General features: G+C 49.2%; 1 protein-coding gene across 2 annotated transcripts in view; it reads right to left on the bottom strand.

Moving 5' to 3' along the window:
• The window catches only part of DPYSL2 (dihydropyrimidinase like 2), a 115,766-nt gene that overhangs the window by 69,337 nt on the left and 24,654 nt on the right, over positions 1-21,775 (bottom strand). Inside the window, exons 1-2 of one of the 2 annotated variants that reach the window (XM_030879079.2) lie at positions 4,061-4,438; positions 628-716 (exon numbers count right to left, since the gene is read on the bottom strand). In XM_030879079.2, coding sequence (XP_030734939.1) covers positions 628-716; positions 4,061-4,099 — 128 coding nt within the window. In that variant the 5' untranslated portion in view covers positions 4,100-4,438. Of the gene's footprint in view, positions 1-627; positions 717-4,060; positions 4,439-21,775 lie in introns of those variants that run through there. The other variant, XM_060301269.2, reaches the window with a different exon arrangement.

Below are 21,775 nucleotides of genomic sequence, written 5' to 3'. Positions count from 1 at the left end.
TCTCAGCTCACTTAACCCTCTAGGACCCAAAAATATCCTAATTCAGTAACTGCTTTGTTGTTTTCTCCTTTGAAACACAATATACAATAAACACAAGGGCAGTCCCATTTGTGTTAGTTGCCACTTAAAACATGAAACCTAAAATTCCCTCGGAATGAGGCAGTAATTTGTCTCTGTGACGTAGTAATTAATTTGGTGTCCATTGCCCCCAACAACTTGGATTCTTGATTAGGAAGGCAGATGTGCTATCATGATAGAAGAGGCTGTACTTCACGTTTGTGTCCTTTGATTGTCCTATCCACCCCACACAAGTACATTCTAGTAAAACCTTTAATATAGTCAATGGATCATAACCTGAGTATGTGGCAACAAGAAGATGTGTCACCTCGGTTAAAAATAGTCAATTACATAACACGTAAGGAAATGGGTGTGCATTTAATTGTGGTTTTGAATTCCCTAAATCTGAGTTTTCAAACTCACTAATTACCACCAATCAAACTAGGCTTAAACAGATACTGAGTTAGTCTCTAGATCACTACAGCTTGATACTACGGGTGTGAATTGTAGCTAGTGCTTAGGAACACTGCCAAGGTACCCAAATTTGTGGCAATATTGAGTTACACTTACTTGATCAACCCATCTTCCATGTATATGTCTGCATAGAATGACTGGTCGTCATTAACGATTTTACCTCCTTTGATCAGAAGACGATCACTCTGAAACAAAGAAGGAGTAAGGTCACAATTCATAACTGATCCATGAGAAACAGCTAGTAGTAAGATAAATGAGCTAAGACCACATTTTCACTGCTCAAAAGTGATGCTCAACATGAGCCCATTTTGGAAAGACTCAGTGACAAAGGTGAATCTGTATTTGGCAATCTACTCATCACTTGATGAGTCAGAACATACTGGCAAAGCCTCAAAGCTTCTCCTAGAGAAAAAAAAGGAAAAGAAAAAAAACACAACAGAGACAACAAACATCTATTTCCATTAGACCTACAAGCACAAAAGAAAAAGAATGAAAAAAACAGCCTAACAATCTTCCTTTAAGGATCAGTGAAAAGATTTCAGATAAAGAAGGCAATCACTTTAAATGGCTTTAGGCTAAACTTCATTTGAAAAAAAATCATACACCCACATGTAGCGGAAGTCGATTCTTGTTGAGATTTGTGTCGGGAAAATTTAACCAAAAGTCTGTTGTCATGGGATACTATACACAAACACACTTTGTTCATCCATAGCAATGTTTCAATTCAGTATGTTCTTTATATTTGCATTTATCCTCGAGGTAAATCACAATTGTAGCAAAGAGGGGGAAAAACCCACTTCGAACATGCACCATTTTAACTATTAAGCTGTTAAGAAAAAGGTAAAGTTTTAGAATAAAGTAGGTGAGATGGCAAGTTCTAAAATCTAACACTATTATTGACTGTACACAATACTGATACTTTAATTGGTACAAAAAATATATGACAAGCAGCATATAAGAGCCAAGAATGTAACAGAAATGTTACATTATGATTCATCTCTATCCCAAGTGCTGTTGATGGAATGCTATGCCACTTCAAAGAACGGCGTTCATTTTGACAATGGTTAACTCAAAATTCAGTTAAGAATAATATTCTCAGCAAGTGCTTTATATTTAGCACCTACCAAGAAGAAATTACAGCAACTTTTTAAAAGTATCTATAAGCTACTAGAGACCTAGAAAAAAAGATACTTCTACACAGAAATGCACACACCCCTGGGTTTAGAAAGTATTTATTGTTTTTCTAACATCATGAGAAACACTAAGATTATTTTAATTGTTACACTGTAGGGACCTTCATCCTGCTGTAGGGTTTGGAAAGTCAAATGGGAATAAATAGTCAGCAACGATTCCTGCATTTATATAAGGCAAAGGTTAAGACCTTTACAAAATCCTGTCCTGTAAACCATGTCACCCAAGCCTCAAATCAAATCTGTGAGGTGACGGGAGCTAGATTCTTGTCTCAAGGACACATAAAGAAACTGAGGCTCAGAGATGTTAAGCCACTGGCCCAAGGTCACCTGATCCAGTGCACTTATCTGTCTACAATGATCTCCCCCTTTTCCGCAGAATCCAGCTCTGATGGGATAAACATCGCCTGGGAGGCAAAGAGAAGCCCTGCCCTTCACCACCTGTTCCCCTTAGTCACTGCAGTACCTGTTCCAGCCATCATGCGAATCCCCGAGCCAACATCTTGTTGAGAAAAAAAATGAAACATCACAGCCCCGCTCACTCGAGTGGCATCTTACATAACAGGCTGGCCGTGCTGACGGAGGAAAGGAAACCATGCTATAGGTCCTACGATAATGCCACCAGATTTTGTTAAAGGGCAGAGGGGGCGCTCTTCTAAAAAATCAGTCTTGTTGATTGTTTGCTTTTTGAATTATTTTCTCCCCACACTGTCAAAACGAAACTGCCTTTTTCATTCACGAAGACAGCAGAGTACTTGTGGCTTGCAGCAAATCTGCTCTCCACCCCACCCCCCAGATTCCTTCCTGCAGTGCAAGGAACACATAACGCTGGGTCCCCCGGCGCTCTGCCCTTTGGGATCTCGGGTCCTTGGCCCTCAAGAAAAAGCTAGTACCCACCCCCCGCTGTAGAAGAGCTCATCCTATAAATCCTCCCGAGCACACGCCCCTTCCCCTGTGCATGTGCTCCCACATCTCTCTCCTGCGGATGGGTGTGCCCTTGTACATCCAGTGGAAGTCGGGGTACCCGTGGCTAAGGAGGAAACCAGAGCGAAAGCACTCCCTCAAACCCAGCCCTAAACACATCTGGACTTTTCAAAAATTCTTTCGGTCACCGCCTCAGCCCTGGGTTCTACCCAGCAATCAGCTGGCCCATTGCGATTGCACATCATTACATAACAATGAATTTCCCTCGCGTTCCTCCCTCCCCGGGATTTCATTCGGGGATGTAGAGAAATAGGACTGGCGAGACTTTTCCGGGAAAAGATGGGGAGAAGATGGGGGCGGGGGAGCGGCGGGAACAAGAACCTGTGTTCATCGCCGAAGCATCGCAAAGTCATCGCTTGGAGCTTCTCGTGATTTACAAACTAACAACCCCAGGCCCCAGAGCTGCGCCGGCATCTCCGGCCTCTGCGATCATTGTCTGGCCGAGGCCGGGCCATCTGCTCCGCGCGTCGCGCAGCGCCATTACCTCCCAGAGCCCGGCTCGGCGCTGTCCCCAACGCCCACCCTCCCAGCCCGCTTTCCCCAACGCCCACCCTCCCAGCCCGCTTTGTATGCGCCAACACGGACGCCTCCCCGGCTGCAGAAGGGGCAGAAAGACACAAGAAAGCGAGCCCAGAGCCGCCAGGGTCCCAGCCCCAAACCACAGGGCGAGGAAGCCGAGAGGGCCACCAAAAACCGGACCCGGTCAACAAAAAGCCCACGCCTACCTCCCCCCCTCCTCTGCTCATCACCGCGTCCCTGTTTTTCCTTCCCGTTTCCACAGGATCCCGGTACACCCAGCCCTTTTCAGCATCCCTCTGCTGTCATTACGCCTCCGAGCTAAAGCCCGCTCCTTTTACTGAGGAACCGGAGGAAGGCTCCAGAAAGCCCTTTATGGTGGGTGGCGGGAGATACAGGGAGAATCCATTTCCCCATCTCCCCATCCAGCTCCTGGAGTCCAGCTCCTGGAGTCCAGCATCGCAGCACGCAGCCGGGAGAACAATATCCGAGCTTCAACCATGCATATTCAATCTGGCATCCATTTGCTTACACCCCGCAGGCCAGCACTACAGCATCTCGCTCTGACAATAAAAGGATACAGCGGATCTGGCGCGCTACCTAAAACGACCTTAATGCACTCACGCTCCTATTTTAATGCCTTAGAAACTATATGGCTTACAATTCTATAGGATTGCGTCTCCCATCACGATCGCCTTCTTTAGCAACAAGGGGAAAAAAGGAAAAAAAAAAAAAAGTTGGGTCTCTCTTCCTCCCCCTCCTTTAAAAAAAATTCCTTATATGTTCTGTGCCACAAAAGGTTGCTGGCCGATCGCAGATTTCACAAGTACCAAACTCACCGTGATGCGTGGAATATTTTTCTTCCCCTGATAAGACATCTCTCTCCTGGGAAAAAATTAATTTCAAGAGGGCAGCTTTAAAACAAAAATTGCCCGGAAAGAGACTTGGTATTTTTTGCAGGATTGAAAAATGTGCAGCCGCTTAGCTGGTCTTGCTGATAGAAATTTTCAGGAATGTTAAGGGATAAATGCAATCCTCTGTCTCCCTTTCTTCCTCTCCTCCAACACTGCCTCAGCTAGGGTGGAAAAAAAGAAAGAGAGAGAGGGAGAGAGAGACAGAGAGACAGAAAGAGAGAGAGACAGAGCAGTAGGGAAGGGGGTGGAAATAAACTACAGCAATAAAAGCCTCGGTTCAAGTCGGCCACCGCGGCGCATGCGCCGCCAGCCACTCCCTTCCTCTCAGGCCAAACCCGTCCGCTTCGAGATAGACGAGTCCTGATTGGCCACAATCGTGGGATATGCAAATGAGTGCAGGCGGGGAGGGGTGCGGCGCGAGAGCGCGAATTGCTGCAGTGTGCGGCCGAGGGCGGCGGTCGGTGCGTGCGCCCGAGCGGGGAGCGCGCCTTTCGCGCCCTTTCTTTGCACTGGTGCATCGGCCACCCGGGCTGGCAGCGGCCCCAAATGCAGCATCAGCATCGCAGGGACAGCGGAGGGGTGGTCATTATGGGCAGGGAGAACCGCGCCTCGCGACGGTGGGCTTCGGTGCGGCCCGGGCGGCGGGCTTCGGTGCGGCCTAGGCAGCACGCACCCGCTCGCGCGCGCCCCGGTGGATGCTCGCCCGCGCGCCAATCCGCGGAGGCCGCCGCTGCAGCCCGCGTGGGGTGACTGCGCCGAGCCAATAGCTTTGCTGGCGGCGAGCGCGCGACTGCACGGCCGGCCGGCGCCGCGCCGCCCGGGAGGGGCGCCCAAGTACTCCTCCCGCCGCCGTCGCCTTTCGCGAAGGGTCGCTCGGCCTCCGCCCAGGAGTCGAAGGGGGAATTCAGATGGCCGCGAGCGGAGGGAAGGGGAGCGGGGCGGGGAGTCTCCGCGCGGCGCCGCGCCGGCCGCGCCGGCCACGCCCAGCCCCGGAGAGGGGCCGCTGGCCGCGGGCCTGCGGGCGGCCGGCGCCGGGCTGGGCTCCCCCGGGGTAGAGGAGCGCGGGCCCGAGGTGAGGCAGCAAACAGGAAGTGGAGCCGGAGGCCGGGCTTCGGGCATCAGTGGCCTGGCTAGCTAGCTGGAAAGGAAAGTCCGAAGCCCTCACTGCTCTGAGTAGGGAAGGAAGGCAGCCGGGGAAGACTGTAGCCCGCTGCTGGGGATGGAAACCCCGCCCTGAAACGTCCTTTTGTGCCTTGGGGTCGCAAGGAACTTAGGGGCAGCGGGGGAAGCAGCAGCCGCCTGTTGAGACCGAAAAAGGCCCAATCTAGGGCCCGGGTCTCCTCTTTAACAGTCACGCTCACCTACACCCATTTCGGGGTATGATGGAGAGAGTGCATTTCGCTGCTGCCTGCAGTTTTGTTGAGGAGAAACTGTTGGGATTGCAGCGCCCTAAGGGCCCAAAGGATTTGCATTGCTATACGCGGGCCCATACTTCACATAATGAGGCCGGAAGCCGGGAGATAAACTGGAGAAGCAGGAGGAATGAAAAAAAGGCGAGCTTATATCCTGAAAAGCAAGGGATCCTGAGTCATGGAGAGAACCTCCAAGAATCTGAGTTTAAAACACGGGGAGACTTGACTCCCCAGCCAGAGATCCTATCACACTTACAGCAGCTTTTAAGGCCTCTCTTCTTGGGCTAGCAACTGAGCCGGCTGGGACCCCTTGCCTCTGTCCAAGTCCTGCTCTGATGCTCTTACTTCAGAATCCCTGTAGAAGGAAAAAGCTGGACCAGTTGATCCCGAGCAATCTACCAAAGGTCATCTCTTTGGAAAGCTGCCCAGACAGGTACAATGACAAACATCTGGGCTGGCCCACAGCTTTGGGCTTCTCTGCTTGAGATCAAACAATAGATAGAATCCCTACATAATCTAGGCCTTCAGGCAACCATGAAAAAGAAAAACAAAGAATCTAATTGGCTCACACCTGATCAGCAAAGATTAGCCAGATAAATGCAAAATAATCCTGAGGCTACTATGGGCCCATGTTTCAAAGTCTTTCTGCATCTGGCCACTTTGGATGGTTATTTGTCTTCCAGAAGGTGTAAAATGCACCCTTTCATTCCTATTCCTGTAAATTCTGAAGTCCCAGAAAGGGGCTGTGAGGCCTGCAGCAAGCTTCCCGGCTGGTTATTTCATTCCAGTTCCAATTAGCTGTGCATCTTAAAAATAAAAAGGGAGCACTTCCCTCTCCAACTACGTGATGTGCTAAGAGCCAAGTGAGTTGAAGTCAGCAAGTATTGGTGTCACCCTAAAAGGGTCAAAGTCACAAGTCTGAGAAAGCATAGAATGCACCCTCCTACCCGAGAAAACCCACTGTAGGTTCCAACTAGCAGTGGCGGGGGAGAGGGCAGCAGGGGGACGCGTGTCCTATTAAATCATAAGGAAAATACTACCTGGCAAACAAATAATGAGTCAAATGAATGTAAAACAAAATAACCTCTAATTCCATTATTTGTTTATATTCTTGTTCTGTCTTCCTGCTCCTGAACTGCTTGCTCATAACAGCTTTAACTATACCTTGTTAGTTATCAGTTTGCCCTTGAATATTTTGCTCCCAGGAGCTTTTATGTCCATCTTATTTGTATCAGCCTTGTTTCTATACCCATTCATATGAGGTTCCTAGTCCAAGATAACTGACATTACCACTCATAAATATCTAAAGATGTAAGGTGTAAACTGATTTGTCTGTTCTGAGTAGAGCCTAAGAGTATTTGGCACATAGAAGATTCCAAATAGTTTTAACTGACCAAGGAAAAAACTGTCAGCAATCTGCATTTTTTAGCATACTTCCCACTCAATGCAATGCAGAAAAGCAAAGGACGTGGGGGAGACTTTTCCACCCACTCTGCATTGATTGACTTGTTAATATACAGTATTTTTACACTGTCTTTAGGCAAACACTCAATGACAATTGCCTGTAAAGTTAAAAATCATTGTCCCTGAACTATATAGATGAACCGATTCTCGGGCATTGATTTTTCTGAATTTTTAAAAAGTTAAAGTATTATGGGCTTCCCTGGTGGCGCAGTGGTTGAGAGTCCGCCTGCCGATGCAGGGGACACGGGTTCGTGCCCCGGTCTGGGAAGATCCCACATGCCGCAGAGCGGCTGGGCCCGTGAGCCATGGCCGCTGAGCCTGCGCGTCTGGAGCCTGTGCTCCGCAACGGGAGAGGCCACAACAGTGAGAGGCCCGCGTACCGCAAAAAAAAAAAAAAGTTAAAGCATTATAAGCTGGCCTAGTCCACATTCATGACCCCTTCCCAGAGCCCCTGCCTCCCCACTTCCCATACTCCTCCCCCAGCATCCAGAAAGAGCAAGAAGTGATGAACAGCGGGTTAATGAAATGGTTCTATCCCGGGCATCCTGGTGATCTGGAGGAAGGGAGAACTTGCCTCGTGATCCATGAGCAGCAGGGGTGAGTTCTACTCCAGGGCTGCACCTGACCGACCACCGTCTCTCTGGAGCCTCATCTCCCACCTCTCAGCACCCACGACCCCACACCCAGGCTCAGGGGGGTGCATGCAGACACACACGCAGTGCCCTCCGGGCCGCGTGCCTTCTCAAATCCAGGCCCGCGGATGCTGCTCCCTTTTCCGGCTCCCTCAACACTTCCTCTAAGCCCGAGCTGAGGGACTTCCGGTTGGTCCGGTGGTGAAGACTCTGTACTTCCGTTGTAGGAGGCGTGGGTTCAATTCCTGGTTGGGGAACTAAGATCCCACAGGCAGCACGGCGCGGCCAAAACAATAAATAAATAAGAGTGAGCTTAAATGTCACCTCCTCACCGGGTGCATCTGCACCCATCCACCCCCCAAAGCATTGAGCACAGGCTCCTGTATTCACCTCTGCTGTAACACACATCCTGTTGCATCGTAATGACTTGTCCATTTCTTCTATCAAAGCATGTCTCCCAGAAGCTAAGAGCCTTGTATTCCTCTTTTTCCAGTGACCAGCACACTGCCTGATCTGTGGCAGGACCCTCAACTTTTGGTACATAAACAAATGCTGTAATTGCTATTACAAGAAAAAAGACTCACATCCCTACGGAGGTGAGTTTGGTTGTCAGCAACATCCCCAGCTCAGGCCTTTCTTTTAGCCCTGCCACCTTGCTGGGGCCTCCTTCCTGGCCAGCCCACTCCTGTCCTCTGAAACTGCATGAGGACCTCGTTAGAATGCAGCTTATTATTATTCCTCGCATAGGTGTAGCTACCTGAATCTTAAGCTATGCCTCCGCGAAACAAAACTGCCACGTACCACCAAGACTGAGAATGCACGGGGAGAGAGCATCGAATCCTAAAACAACTCCAGCATCAGACGAGGCCTCTCTAGTCATTTTTTCTCAGCATCAGTTTCTTCAATCGTTCTTTTCTCCACCCTCCCATTATTCCTTGCATGTGCCCATATTATGCCATTTATCGTATTCCTCCATCAACACACTACTACCTTCACCTATAACCAGGTGAGCACGGTTTTCCTTCCATGTAAAGTTTGAGTTCGTGGAGTCTAGGAACTCTCAAAAGTCTTACTCATCTCTTACGTTAATATGGGGCCCGACAGCGTAGGGGCTCAAGGAGGATGGGGTGCATGGAGTGATGACGTCCAGTCAGGATTTTTGAGGTGTTCCCATGCTACAACCTGCCAGGAACTGCGGGCGGGAGGTGAGGTACTGTCACTCAGGCACTCCGGGGTGACTGGGCTGCTTTCGGTTCCTCAGCTCCCTCAGCAGCAGTCCCAGACCAGCCCTGCCACTGCCCTTGGTTTCTTCTTCCCCCTTTGGGGAGCAAGGGTAACCATTTCTGCTTCTGTGGCCCCCTGGGCCTCTGTGGAAGTGGAACCTAGAGGATGTCACCGAGCAGGGAAAGTCCAAATATAAACTGCTGGCAAAGAAGAGAAGATTTCAAGTCCCCACTTTGCTGCAGTACAGACGCCAAGGGCTGTGGCCTCCAATGCAGCCTGCTGCAGAACGTAAAATTAATGAGATGGTAAAGAGAAAGGACTGGAATTCTGCTTTGCCAAAAACTAAGGGCATCGACTAGGACACCAAACGGGAAGTGATGCCTGCTTCTCTGCAGCTGGAATCAGGCCATGACGGTCCTTTGTTTTGTGCATGTAACTCTGAAGGGGCAGAGTCTGCAGAAGGACAGCCAAGGACCAATAGATCCAAGCCTGCCCACTGCCTTTTCCAGTGGGTGCATCCTTTACCGGGGGGGACAGAGTGGGGGCAGATGAGGGTCGGGAGTGACTGGCCCTCTGAGCCAGATGCTGATTTTTTTTTTTTTTTTTTGCCACTCCGCGGCATGTGGGATCCTCCCGGACCGGGGCACGAACCCGTGTCCCCTGTATCGGCAGGCAGACTCTCAACCACTGCGCCACCAGGGAAGCCCCGGATGCTGATTTTGCTGGAACTGGAAGTTGGGGCTCTGAAGCGTCCTGATGAAGTCCTTACTGCACGAAGTAGCAAGTTTCATCGTCCAAATCTTGTCCGACATCAAGGCACAGAAGAAAGCGTACACTTCACAGCATCTAGTAGACGCTGGCTTTCTCCTCTTATCTCCAGTTGGCACACAATCCTCCCAAATGACCCCTGCCTTATCTGTCTCGCACAGCACCCTCTGTGGGACTACAGATTTTCCCTGGGCTCTTTCGGTCACAGCCGAGACAGACAGCATCTCGCTCTGGCCATCGTGCCTCACGCTCGCCCTCTGGTGGCAAATGAGGAGAGTGGTTCTGGTCCCCTTGGTCCTTGTCTAGTGTGATGGATGATGACTCAGGACTACGAAAGGGTCTTGGAGACACTTATTCCAGTGTTCCTGGGTCTTAATCACCTGGAGTGATTTTGCCTCTGTGTCAGAATCATCCAGGGCCCCAGCTCAGACCTGCTGATTAGAATCTCCAGAGATAAGGCCCAAGAATGTTTTTATTTTTTTATTTGGGGCTGCATTGGGTCTTTGTTGTGGCGCACGGGCTTCTCATTGTGGTGGCTTCTCTTGTTGCAGAGCACAGGCTCTAGGTGCGCGGGCTTCAGCATTTGTGGCGCACAGGCTTAGTTGCTCCGTGGTATGTGGGATCTTCCCAGACCAGGGATCGAACCCGTGTCCCCTGCGCATTGGCAGGCGGATTCTTAACCACTGCGCCACCAGGGAAGTCCCCCAAGAATGTTTTTAAACTAGTCTAACTCTGGCCTGTAGACCACCACTACCCTCCTTTTACAGAGGAGGGAGCTGGGAGAATATGAACTAAAATGCAGGACTCACTCCCTACCCGGGACTTCCCCCTCCTCAAAGTACATCGATGGTCCTGCTCTTCCCCCAGTACGAGCACCTTATGAAAGAGTGATTAATATCATCATCACTATCTTTCTACTTATCTGTCTTCACTGTTATGCAGTCAGCAAGGAGGAAATTGACATTCATTGAGCACCTACCATAGTCTAGGTACAGCACTGGGTGCTTTAAATACATCTTATTCACTCCTCCCCGAAATCTTACTAGGTAAGTCTCCATATCCTTATTTTCCAGGCAGGAGAGTAAAGCTCAAAGAAATCTCTCTTTCAAGAGCAACAGCAGGATTCTAATCCAGGTCTGTGTGGTGAGCCCAAGCCCAAGGGGCTAGTTCTTTGAATGATTAAAATGCTTGTTTAGCAGAAACCAGGACCCGCCATGAAAGAGGTGGGTGGAGATGGTCTTCAGTATCATTCTTTTTTTAAAATTATTAATTAATTTTATTTATTTATTTTCTTTCTTTTCTTTTTTTTTGGCTGCATCGGGTCTTAGTTGCAGGATCTTCGTTGAGGCATGTGGCATCTTTCTTTGAGGCACAGGCTCTTTGTTGTGGCACACAGGCTTCTCTCTAGTTGTGGCGCCAGGGCTTCTCTCTAGTTGTGGCGTGCGGGTTTTCTCTCTCTAGTGGTGCGCAGGCTCCAGGGCGCGTGGGCTCTGCAGTTTGCGGCACGCAGGCTCTCTAGTTGAGGGACGCAGGCTCAGTAATTGTGGTGCGTGGGCTTAGTTGCCCTGTGGCACATGGGGTCTTAGTTCCCCGACCAGGGCTTGAACTCGCGTCCCCTGCATTGGAAGGCGGATTCTTTACCACTGGACCACCAGGGAAGTCCCTGTGGTCTCTTTCTTCACCCCGTTTGCTGCCACTCGAGGCGCCGAGAACTTCCATCAGTCAATCAGGACCCGTGAGCATCACTTAGACACTTCCCCGGTCCCCAGATTAATTCTCCATCTCTTTCTTTCCGCATCATTCAACGGGATTCAGTTTCTCTCGGTGGCCCAACTTTCCTCTCCTTGGAAACATGATAGATTAACATGTGACTGACAGGGGAAGAGCTTGATCAGCTGCTTCCATAAATAAAATGCAAACTCTCACTGCCACCTTCTCCTCCCCAGACTCTTCCTGGGCTCCCTCCCCTCCCCCACTCTGCAGCCCCCTGGTCTCCTTCTGTTTCCTCTTCTCCTATTCGTGGCAGGGCCGGCTGCTCCTCACTCTTCAATAGCCTCTTCAGGGTGCTCTTTGCTGCCCAGCCTGTCTGAAGTCAGCCCACATAGTCGCCACTCTTCCCTGTCTCAGCAGCATCTCAGCAGCAATGATCACAAGTTGGAAGTATTTTCGTGTATTCGTTTACTTGGGGAATTTCGCTTCTCCCTCTCAACTGCAAACTCCCTAAGTGACCTTGCCCTCCACCCCACCCAGGACAGACCTCACAACACTCAGTAAACACAAGGTGCATGAGCAAACCGATGGCGCGGCCTTCCTAACGACCCCATGCAGGCATCCTCCTGCCACCCGGCCCCGCTGAGCCAGCCCGCAGCCTAGGTGAGCACCTCTGCCTCCCTGCTGTAAATCTGGTTTTTAAAATGCCAGATATCAAGAATTCGCCCCATTGGGTTGAGTCCTGTGGGCTGGCTTCCAGTTATCCATGACAGAGCGAGCGGATTCCCTTCCCACTAGGATCTCTCCTCCAAAAGCATCCTAACTCTCAGCGCCACCTGCAGGCCAGTCTTGGGCACTGCAGTCAGGTTCCTCTTTCCAAGCCCACACCTCAGGCTCGGACTCACCCACACCCAGAAAACACAGCGGATCCTCATCGTCAGCCTGGGCCCTCCTTGATTCAGAAGCTGTGTCAGTTCCAAAAAGGGCCGAGAAAAAGGATGAACTCTGTTCCCAGGGAATGTAAATAATATTTCAGGAGTTTAAGTCTCTTAAAAGAATCCAGCCATGTTCCAACACTGAAAACTACTCACTGATTCAAAAACACTCCATGCCTCTTGACTATTTTTTCAAACAGGTTCCCTAGAGACCTCTTTGGGGCGATTTATTAGCTCAGTCTGTGAATTCTTGGAAGTAGTCCAGTTGGATATTGTAAAAATTTCAAGAAACGCGGAATTTCCCCTTAATCAGATCGGTCTGCCTTTCCCCCCTTCTTCCTTCCTCTCTGTCCAGCCCACCCAATGTTTGTTTTCAGGTTAGCCAGAGATTATTATCCACTGTGGACCGGCCCAAGGAGACCGAAGGGAATTTGAGAGGTGAGCTCACAAGCTCCCTACGCACGGCCCCTCCTTGCATTACGACGAAGTGCTGTGCACGGCGGGGCCATCGGGCAATGCACGGGTGCTTGACCGTCTCCAGAAAAGTGTGCCCCTCTGCCTTAGGCCTGGGCTGGGGGCTCTGTGCCCCCAGAGTGGCACCCATCCAAAGATGGAGCATTCCAACCTCTGAGCACATCCAGCCTCCCTCCAGAAACAGAATGAGATCTCACTAGACACAAGCAGACAAGGAAGTCAGAGAAGGATAAACGGCCAACGGAAGCTGTGCTGTGAGCAGACTCTCCATCGGGGACGTGGGCCTTTAGACCAGAGTCTACACCCACGGGCAACACTGACTTCGTGTGGGCCCTGCAGTCCAACTGCGGGCAGAACTGGAGTGCCTGCACTGGTCGACCCGGCTCAGGAGTTCCCCTCTGCTCCTCGGGAATTGAGAAATGGAGTTCAATTAGTAAAATGGCCACTTTAAAGTGACTGGGCTGAAATAGGAAGAAAGTAATCCTGGTGGCCTAAGAGACTGAGGGGGAGGCAGTGCCCTTCCTCTCCCCTTCTGTCTCCTCTCCATCCCAGGCCACTGTCTTCGTCTGAGGTGTCACCATCTATCACAGGCCTAATTAACTGGGACCCTGCTTCTGGGTCTTATCCTGTCCTGAAGCCAGTACTTTTTCAAATGCGCACATCTGGCCATGTTACTCTTCTGCTTATAATGCTAGAATGGCTCCACAATACCTGTGTGTTAAAGGCCAAAACCCTTGGCATCGTGTCCAGGCTTTGTGAATAATCCAACCTCTGCCTACTTCTCTTGCCTTCCTTAGCTCTCTCTGCTGCCCTAGTTCACACCCCGTGCTCTAACCACACCAAACTCTTTGCTTTCCGTGAAGGTGTTGGGCTATTTGTAGCCTCTGTGTCTGTACCCACATCTCTATCTCCCCCAACACACCCATCCCCTCTCTGACTCCTGTACCTCCTCTGTGCAGCCATTCCTGAGCCCCCAAGTAGAGCTGACCGCTCTCTCTGTGCACCGTTGGGCCCTGTGCAGACTTCTAACAAAGCACCTGAAACAGTTTCCTGCACCTATTTCTTTATACTTTGCCTCCTTCTCCTAGAAAATAAGCTTTTTGAGGGCAGAGATGACACTTTCTTTTTTGCAGCACCCACTGTAGTGCCTTGCAGACAATTAGCACACAACAAATTCCGAAAGAATGGATGGGTGGGTAGATGGGTGGATGATGGATGGCGGATGGATGGACTGGTGGGTAAAGGGCGGATAAATGAATAAGCTCCCTGAACAAATGTCCCAGTTATAAAATACAGTTACACTGGAACTTGAGTCTAAAACAACCTTCTAAGGCACAAAATTCATAACCAGGCTCTGTCCTAGGCCCCATCCATTTAGGGAAAGCTTCCAGGAGGACCGACGGGCACTCAGGACAACCGTTCTCTCCTAGTAGAAGAGTCTGTGGACCTGTCACTAAGGCCTGGATGCCCTAACTTGCTACCAGTACCACCTTATATTCATAGATGGATTAGGTCTTCTCTGGGAGACACTCTCCATGTTGCAGAAACTTCTAGAATCTGTGGATGCATCTCCAGACACTTCTCCTTAATGGATATGGAATAGAATAGCTTGAACAAAGAACTTCTTTATAGCACTGGCATCCTCCAGTGTGACAAATATGCTTCTTGGTTGGCATGTGGGAAGTTCAGATAGGCAAAGGCAGGACGATCAAGGTCACCTTGTGAAATGTTCTTTCAATCCAGTATTGGGATATATGTTCTTTATCCTGCCTCCTCCCACTTTTTTTTCTTTCCTCTTTTTCTCTTTTTTTTCTATATCAAATCATTTGGCCATTTTGCCTACAGAACCAAAAGTGGTCATGATCTGGTGGGCGATCGAGGTTATCATCAGAACCGCAGGGATCTGAATCCTAAACTCATGACCCCCGGGGAGCCACTGGTTTGAGGCCTTCCCTTTCACCCCCCTTTGGGGTCAAGGCCAGAGCTGAGAGACACAGTGCAGATCAGTTCCTGAGTCCTCATCTGCTGGGGAGGCCGGATCGGGGTATTCATATGGTGACCTCAAAAGCAGAATCGTGGAGGAGACTACATCAAGGCCATTGTCATTTCTCCTAGCAAACATGCAGCGAAATATGTTGTCAGGCTGCAAAGTCATAATGCAAAACACAGCATGCAACATCAGGACACATAGCCATCGCCAGCTTAAGCCGCCCTCTCCGCCTATGCACATCCACAGCTGATTGGCCAAAATGCAGCTGGCTTACATCTCTGTTTCAGCCTACCTAGGTTAACATTCAGCGGTGGTTCCTACTGGGACAACCCGGCAAGTGTTCCGCGCTGACTTGTGAAGGTTAATTTGGTCCTCCGAATGACAGCGATGAGGACAGTTGGCCACGATCCAACTCATCCTCTGCCTCACCATGAACAACAGGGAAGTGACTTAGCCTCTCTGTGCCTTCGGACCTTCAGCAACTCAGACAGCAACACCTGACTGAATGCCTGATTCTCCCTTCCCCGACCGTGGCAGGGTCCTTCTGACAGCTTCCTCCAGGCCTGTTTAAATTGCAACGTCATGTAGCTCTCCCGTGGCAATTGTGTCTGCCCACACCAGTCTGAGTCCAACCAGCGAATTCATGGCTGAGAGAGATGCTGCCATTTGGAACATGACAGGCTGTGGTTCCCATCAAAGCATGAAGATATAGTGGTTCCAGGTGATTTCAGGCTGCACCCCAGCCTGGTGAGGTCCAGAGGCTGGCATGATCGGTATGGGAGGACCTCCTGAAAAATGGCGGAGCTCCCCTGGAATAGCTGCCTGCTACCTACCAGATGGTACTCCTCAGAACCCTAGTCTCAGATCCCATCCCAGGGCTGTACTTAACTGATGAACCACGGGCCTTTGCATCCTAGAGATCTCCCTCCAAATGCCACCACTGCCACCCATTTTGCCTGCAAAGTGACTCCAGGTAGCCTAATCATTTGACGGATGGTACCTGCTCAACTAAGCACCAGTGCCAACCTCTGTTTAAGAGTCAACCTTCCATATTCATCCTGGTGCAGACCATAGCCCCTTCCCACTGCAGGACCCAAGAGTTCTGCCTCAAGGGTATTAAGATAAAACTCCTCCTCACGCAGGGGGTGGATCCCTTACTCTCAGGGTAGAGTGGCTAGAAACGGGGTGGAGAGGTGGGATTTTCCATCCATCTGACACTGCCAAGTCCCCATAAGTCACCAAAGGGACAGCCCTGAGAAGCGTGAGACAAGATGAAACTGCACGAATCATTCCTCTGACCCACATCCTGGCTATGTGACAACACCTACCAAATCGGTGCAGGTAAAACACAGCCGCATGTCTACGTCTAAGAAAGGGAACCACTTCTGACACAACATCGCCTTTCATGCCCCTTCCATCTAGAGCACTGTGCTTTGTAAAAGAACTTTCTGTAATGAGAGAACGTTCTATACCCGCTCTGTCCAACACAGTAGCCGCTAGCCGCCGCCCATGCCTAATGGAGCAGTAGGGATGTGGTTAGTACGACTGAGAAACGGAATTTTACATTTTACTTCATTTAAGTTAAATTTCAATTCAAATAGCCTCTTGTGCTTACGGCTACTGCCGTGGGCGGCACAGATGTGGAGACCAGGGCTTATAACTGGCCTTAATTGACACGGAATACGCCACAAGTTGCAGCTTGGTGGCCCCAGGGCTAGATCAGCCCAGAGACACATCTTGTGTGACTACTACGCAGTGATTTTAATTGATTTTTGAATTTGTAGCCAACATTGAAAAATTAGGACACTTTGTATGAAAAAGCCACACTTCTACCTTCAGAAGCTCTAGGCAACTCTAGTGTCTGTCCCCAGGTGACACAGGTGGCTGGAGCGGGGTAGCGGCTGCCCTGGAGGGGGCCCTGTGTTCTGTGCAATTCACCACACCCCTTCCATTTCCCTCACACTGAGGTTGAGTTCCAGCTACTGTCCCTCATGTACCGCGAGACCCTCCTCATTCATAACCATGGCACATCTACCTACCTGGATCCAGGTAAACTTTGCTCTAGCCAGCCACAGACCTCTGGCAACTGTTTGAACAAAGTTTTCCCTCTGTCTGTGACTTTGATGAGCCTTAAGTAAGTAGAAGGAGAAAAATAACTTAGGAAACAGCTACTCAGCGCCAAGAAATTGTCACCTACATTATCCATTTACCACTGTGAAATCTGTGCTATTGCTCCCATTTTACAGATGGAGAGACCAAGGCTGGAAGAAGTTAAATACATAAGTTAAATGACTGGGTCCAGGTCAGACAGCTAGAAAGTAACATACCCAGCATTCAAATCCAGATCAATCTGACTCCTTTGAACACCGTCTGTCCTCCCCACAATGTCACTTCCAGACCATCAATCTCTCATCACGTTGCAAAAGCCCCACCCCAGTGCACCCAGTGCCCTGTGCATCTCTGTTTCCAGACCTCTCTCACATTTATTCAGGATGTAAGCCACTGGATCGGTCTTTCTCTCTGTGGCACTGCAATGTGTCAGAGGCCGCCAGCTGTTGAGGAAATCCATGTTCCTTCTCCTTCTAAGACAGCGGTCCCCAACCTTTTTGGCACCAGGGACCGGTTTCCTGGAAGACAATTTTTCCACGGAACAGGGGTGGCCGGGGGGGGATGGCTTCGGGATGATTCAAGCACATTACATTTATTGTGCACTTTATTTCTGTTATTATTACATTGTAATATATAATAAAATCATTGTACAACTCACCATAATGCAGAATCGGTGGGAAACCTGAGCTTGTTTTCACTTGCCACTCACTGATAGGGTGTTGATATGAGTCTGCAAGCAATTGATTCATTATGGCCTCTGTGCAGGCAAACCTCTCTGCTGATGAGAATGTGTATTTGCGGCCGCTCCCCAGCTCTAGCATCACCGACTCATCTCCATCTCAGATCATCAGGCATTAAAGTCTCATAAGGAGCGTGCGACCTAGATCCCTCGCATGCGCAGTTCACGGTAGGGTTCGCGCTCCTGTAAGAATCTAAGGTCGTCGCTGAGCTGTTAGGAAGCGGAGCTCAGGCGATACTGCGAGCGATGGGGAGTGGCTGTAAATACAGATGAAGCTTTGCTCGCTTGCCCACAGCTCACCTCCTGCTGTGTGGACCGGTACTGGTCCATGGCCTGGGGGTTGGGGACCCCTGTTCTAGGACACACACCTGGACTACATTTATCATTATCCTCCGCAACTAGATAAGACAGAGTTTCTAGCCAACTGAACGTGGTTGGCTGACAACTATGGTTGTATCTTGGGGGCCTTGAGATACAGAGAACACCCTCTATGCTCCTGCAAGCTCTTTCCTCCTTCTAGCTGACTGGGATGATGGTCCCCCAGACAACCTTGGGAGCTATGTGTTCTAGGTGGTAGAGCCATCAGCAGCCCAAGTCTCCAATTCACTGCATGCAGCAGGAACCCTGTGTCCATCCTTGCCTGCAGATGAAGAACACACACCTTGAACCATTACATGATACAGAAATAAACTCCTCTTCTGCTTGAGCCATTATACATATTGGAGTCTATTTGTTATAGCAGCAATACTCTTTCTATCGCAACTCCTATCATAATCCTATTTGGATTTAAAATTTGTGTGAAACACACACACACACACACACACACACACACACACACACACACACACACACCTCAGTTCATGCACCTTCTTGATCCCAGCAACCTTGGCTTGCCCTTATCTTCAGCCATTGCCTCTCAGGGCTACATGAGCCCTCATCCCCACCACAACATCAATAGCTGAATCACCTTCTTCCTTCCAAGCTGGACTCCACGGTCCATCACGTGAACAGCTCTCAGCAGCAGCAACCTTTTATTCCTCTTACCTTGCAAACTTCCTGTCCTGGAGCAACCCTAAAAGTCAATATTCCTGCACCGATGCAGTGGAAGGAAGGCAGAGAAAACTCCCACTGCCTTAAAGATTGGGACAGATAATCCCAGAAGAGCCCCCACTTGCACTTGTCCTTGCCTTGGTCACCCCCTCACGTGTCTCAGCAGCTGTCATGACCTTTACCATCTTCTCGGGCCACACTCAAACCTGCCCTCATGGAACTCACAGTCCAGCTGGCAAGGCAGATGCCGAACAAAGAATTACAAATGGAATGAGTGTTCCTGGGAGAGAATCGTGCAAGCCCACCTTTTCCCCTTCCCCATGGTCTCACTGGAAGAGGTCAGCCTGTTCCAGGATTATTCCTGAATCCATGCTGCCTCCCTCCCTCCTGGATCTCCATCTCTTTCTCTCTACTGGTCACTCCCTTCAGCTTGGAAACATCTTTCATCCTTTTGCGACACCCCACCCCCACGCTTGGCTGTGTGCTCCTCATCAGCTATTTCCTCGTCATTGATCTCCCCTCGCTGTTAAGTGGCATGGTCACCATTTCCTCAACTTCAACTCCCATTTGCTTCTCAGCCACTATAATGTGGCTTCTTCCCCTGATTCCACTGAAAGAGCTCTGGCAACAAGCCCCCTCCTTGATAAACCTAAGGACCATTTTGCAGTCTTCATCTAAATTAGCCTCCCTGTGGTACTTAACGTTATTGCCTCTACCATTTTTCTTCAAATTCCCCTCCCTTCCTCCCTTGACATCTTTCTCCTGGCTCTCTTGATGGCCTTTCTTTCTAAATGTTCATTGTGGGTTCCTCTTACGCCATCCTAAATACCAATGATCCTTGACGGTATCTCCTGAGCCTCTTTCTCTGCCATGGTTTCAATAACCACTTAAATGTTTGTGACTTCCAAATCTTCACTTCTGACCCCTCCCAGCCTTCATTCATTCATTCAACAAGGGTATATTAAGTGCCTCCTATGTGCCAAAAGATACAGTAATGAAAAAAACCTATTCCTCTACTTACGGAAGTTACATTCTATAAACAGGTAAAGAAACAAATACGCAAGAAAACTACAGATTGTGGTAAGGACTGTCAATGAAGTAAACAGAGGATAGAAAGATGGAGAGGCCCTTTAGATGCAGCGGTCTAGGAAGGGCTTTCTGGGGAGTTGACCCCTGAGTGGAGATTTAGTCACAAAGGCAAACATCAGGTCTTTGCCTCTGGAGGGAAAATTCTGGACTTAGCCTCAGGCAGCAGAGGTTGGAACAGACTCCACAGGCAGAAGTCAGAATGTGGTGCCTGGGAACTGAATTGAGGGCTTCATCTCTGGCAGCAAAGCTTCAGACTCATTCTGTGAATCGACAGTGAAGATAAGAAGATAAGAAGAGAGTTCACATCAGAGAGAACAAAAAGATGGAAAAGCTGAGGTTAGGATTAGGTGGTATGTTTTTAGGACAGAAAGGAGTCTGGTCTGACTGGAGAACTGTGATCAAGAAAGACAGAGGTGAGTGTGGCAGTATAAAAACAAACATTTCCACAGTTCTTCAACATCCTCCTCTTCTGGGTGGCGTCTGTGTGCCCTCGCCTTGAATTTGGGTGGGACTGTGACTGCTTTGACCAACAGGTATGTGAGAAGAGATGCCATTTGCCTTCCAAGTATAGCTCATCATATACCATGTCCTGAGTTCTGAGCCACCATGTAAGAAACCCACTACCCTGCGGCCACCATGATGTAAAGAAGCTCAAGCCATGGAGAGGCCAACACAGGAATTTCAATGGACAGTCCCTGCTGAGCGTGGCTTTTCTGCCGTCGTTGCCAAGGTGCCAGACACATGAATGTAGAAGTCTCCAGATGCTGCTATCCCTTTGTTCAAGTCACCCAAAGCCATTCAAGTTTCGCCAAATGAATCCCCAGACATTGTAGAGCAGAAACAATATATTCCTGCTCTATTGTATCCAAATTTCTGACCCACAGAATCCATGAGCATAATAAAACTAATGTTGGGGAATTCCCTGGAAGTCTAGTGGTTAGAACTCTGCGCTTTCACTGCCGAGGACACAAGTTCAGTCCCTGGTCGGACAAAGATCTCACACGCTGCGCAGTGAAGCCAAAAACAAACAAACAAAAAAACAAAATCAATTGCTATTGTTGTTTTTTGCCACTCCATTTTGGGGTAGTTTGTTACACAGCAATATCTACCTTGTACAACTGAAGTTAAATCAATAGGTAGGGGCCACATATAGAGAAATTTCTAGACCATAGAAATAAATTTGGATTTTATTCTATGTTTGTAAGGAAACCATTGAAAACTCTTAGGGAGCAACAAAATCTGATTCATACTTTCTGTATTATTCTAGCTTCAGAGGTGAAAGGATTGTTGGGAGGCAATCCATAAGAAGGGGAGAGTTGATCGTAGCTGAGACTAGGGTGGGGCAGGTAGCACTGAGAGAAATGGACATATATGTCATTGACTTTGGAGGTAATATTAACAGTTACCACTTTTTTAGTAATTACTGAGCCAGGCATTGTTCTGAGTACTTTACATGTATTAGCTCAGGTTAATCCTCATAATACTTATATTTAATACTCACAAAACCCCTGTGAAGTAGGGTGGAAACAGAGAGAGATTAAGGAACTTTCTCCAGGACACAAAACCGGTAAATGGCAGAGCCAGGAATCTAGCATCTGCTGTCTGGCCAGAGTCTGACCACTTACCTCCTCGTACCCACTCTTGTTGCTACTGTCAGCAGGAGTCACCCACAGATTGCATAGGAGTTAAGGGCAAGGAAAATATCATGTGGGAATTCCCTAGTGGTCCGGTGGTTAAGACTCCTTGCTTTCACTGCTGAGGGCCCGGGGTCGATCCCTGGTCAGGGAAATAAGATCCCACAAGCTGCATGGCCAAAAAAAGGGGGGGAAAATATATATATGTATATATATCTCAAATGTGAACCCTAGATCTGAGGACTGATTCTAGGTGAATGATGGTCCTATTGATTGATATCAGGAAGACCACGGGAGAAGCAGGGTGACATGGGGGTGTGAGAATGTGGGAGCTGGTCAAGATTTCTATTTTTGGGGGGGAGGAAGATTTCCATTTGAGGCATGGTCATTTGAGATGTGTTTAAGACATC

This window comes from Globicephala melas, chromosome 6, assembly GCF_963455315.2.
Source record: "Globicephala melas chromosome 6, mGloMel1.2, whole genome shotgun sequence".
NCBI classification, from domain to species: domain Eukaryota; kingdom Metazoa; phylum Chordata; class Mammalia; order Artiodactyla; family Delphinidae; genus Globicephala; species Globicephala melas.
This window is presented reverse-complemented; position numbering and strand designations above follow the sequence as displayed.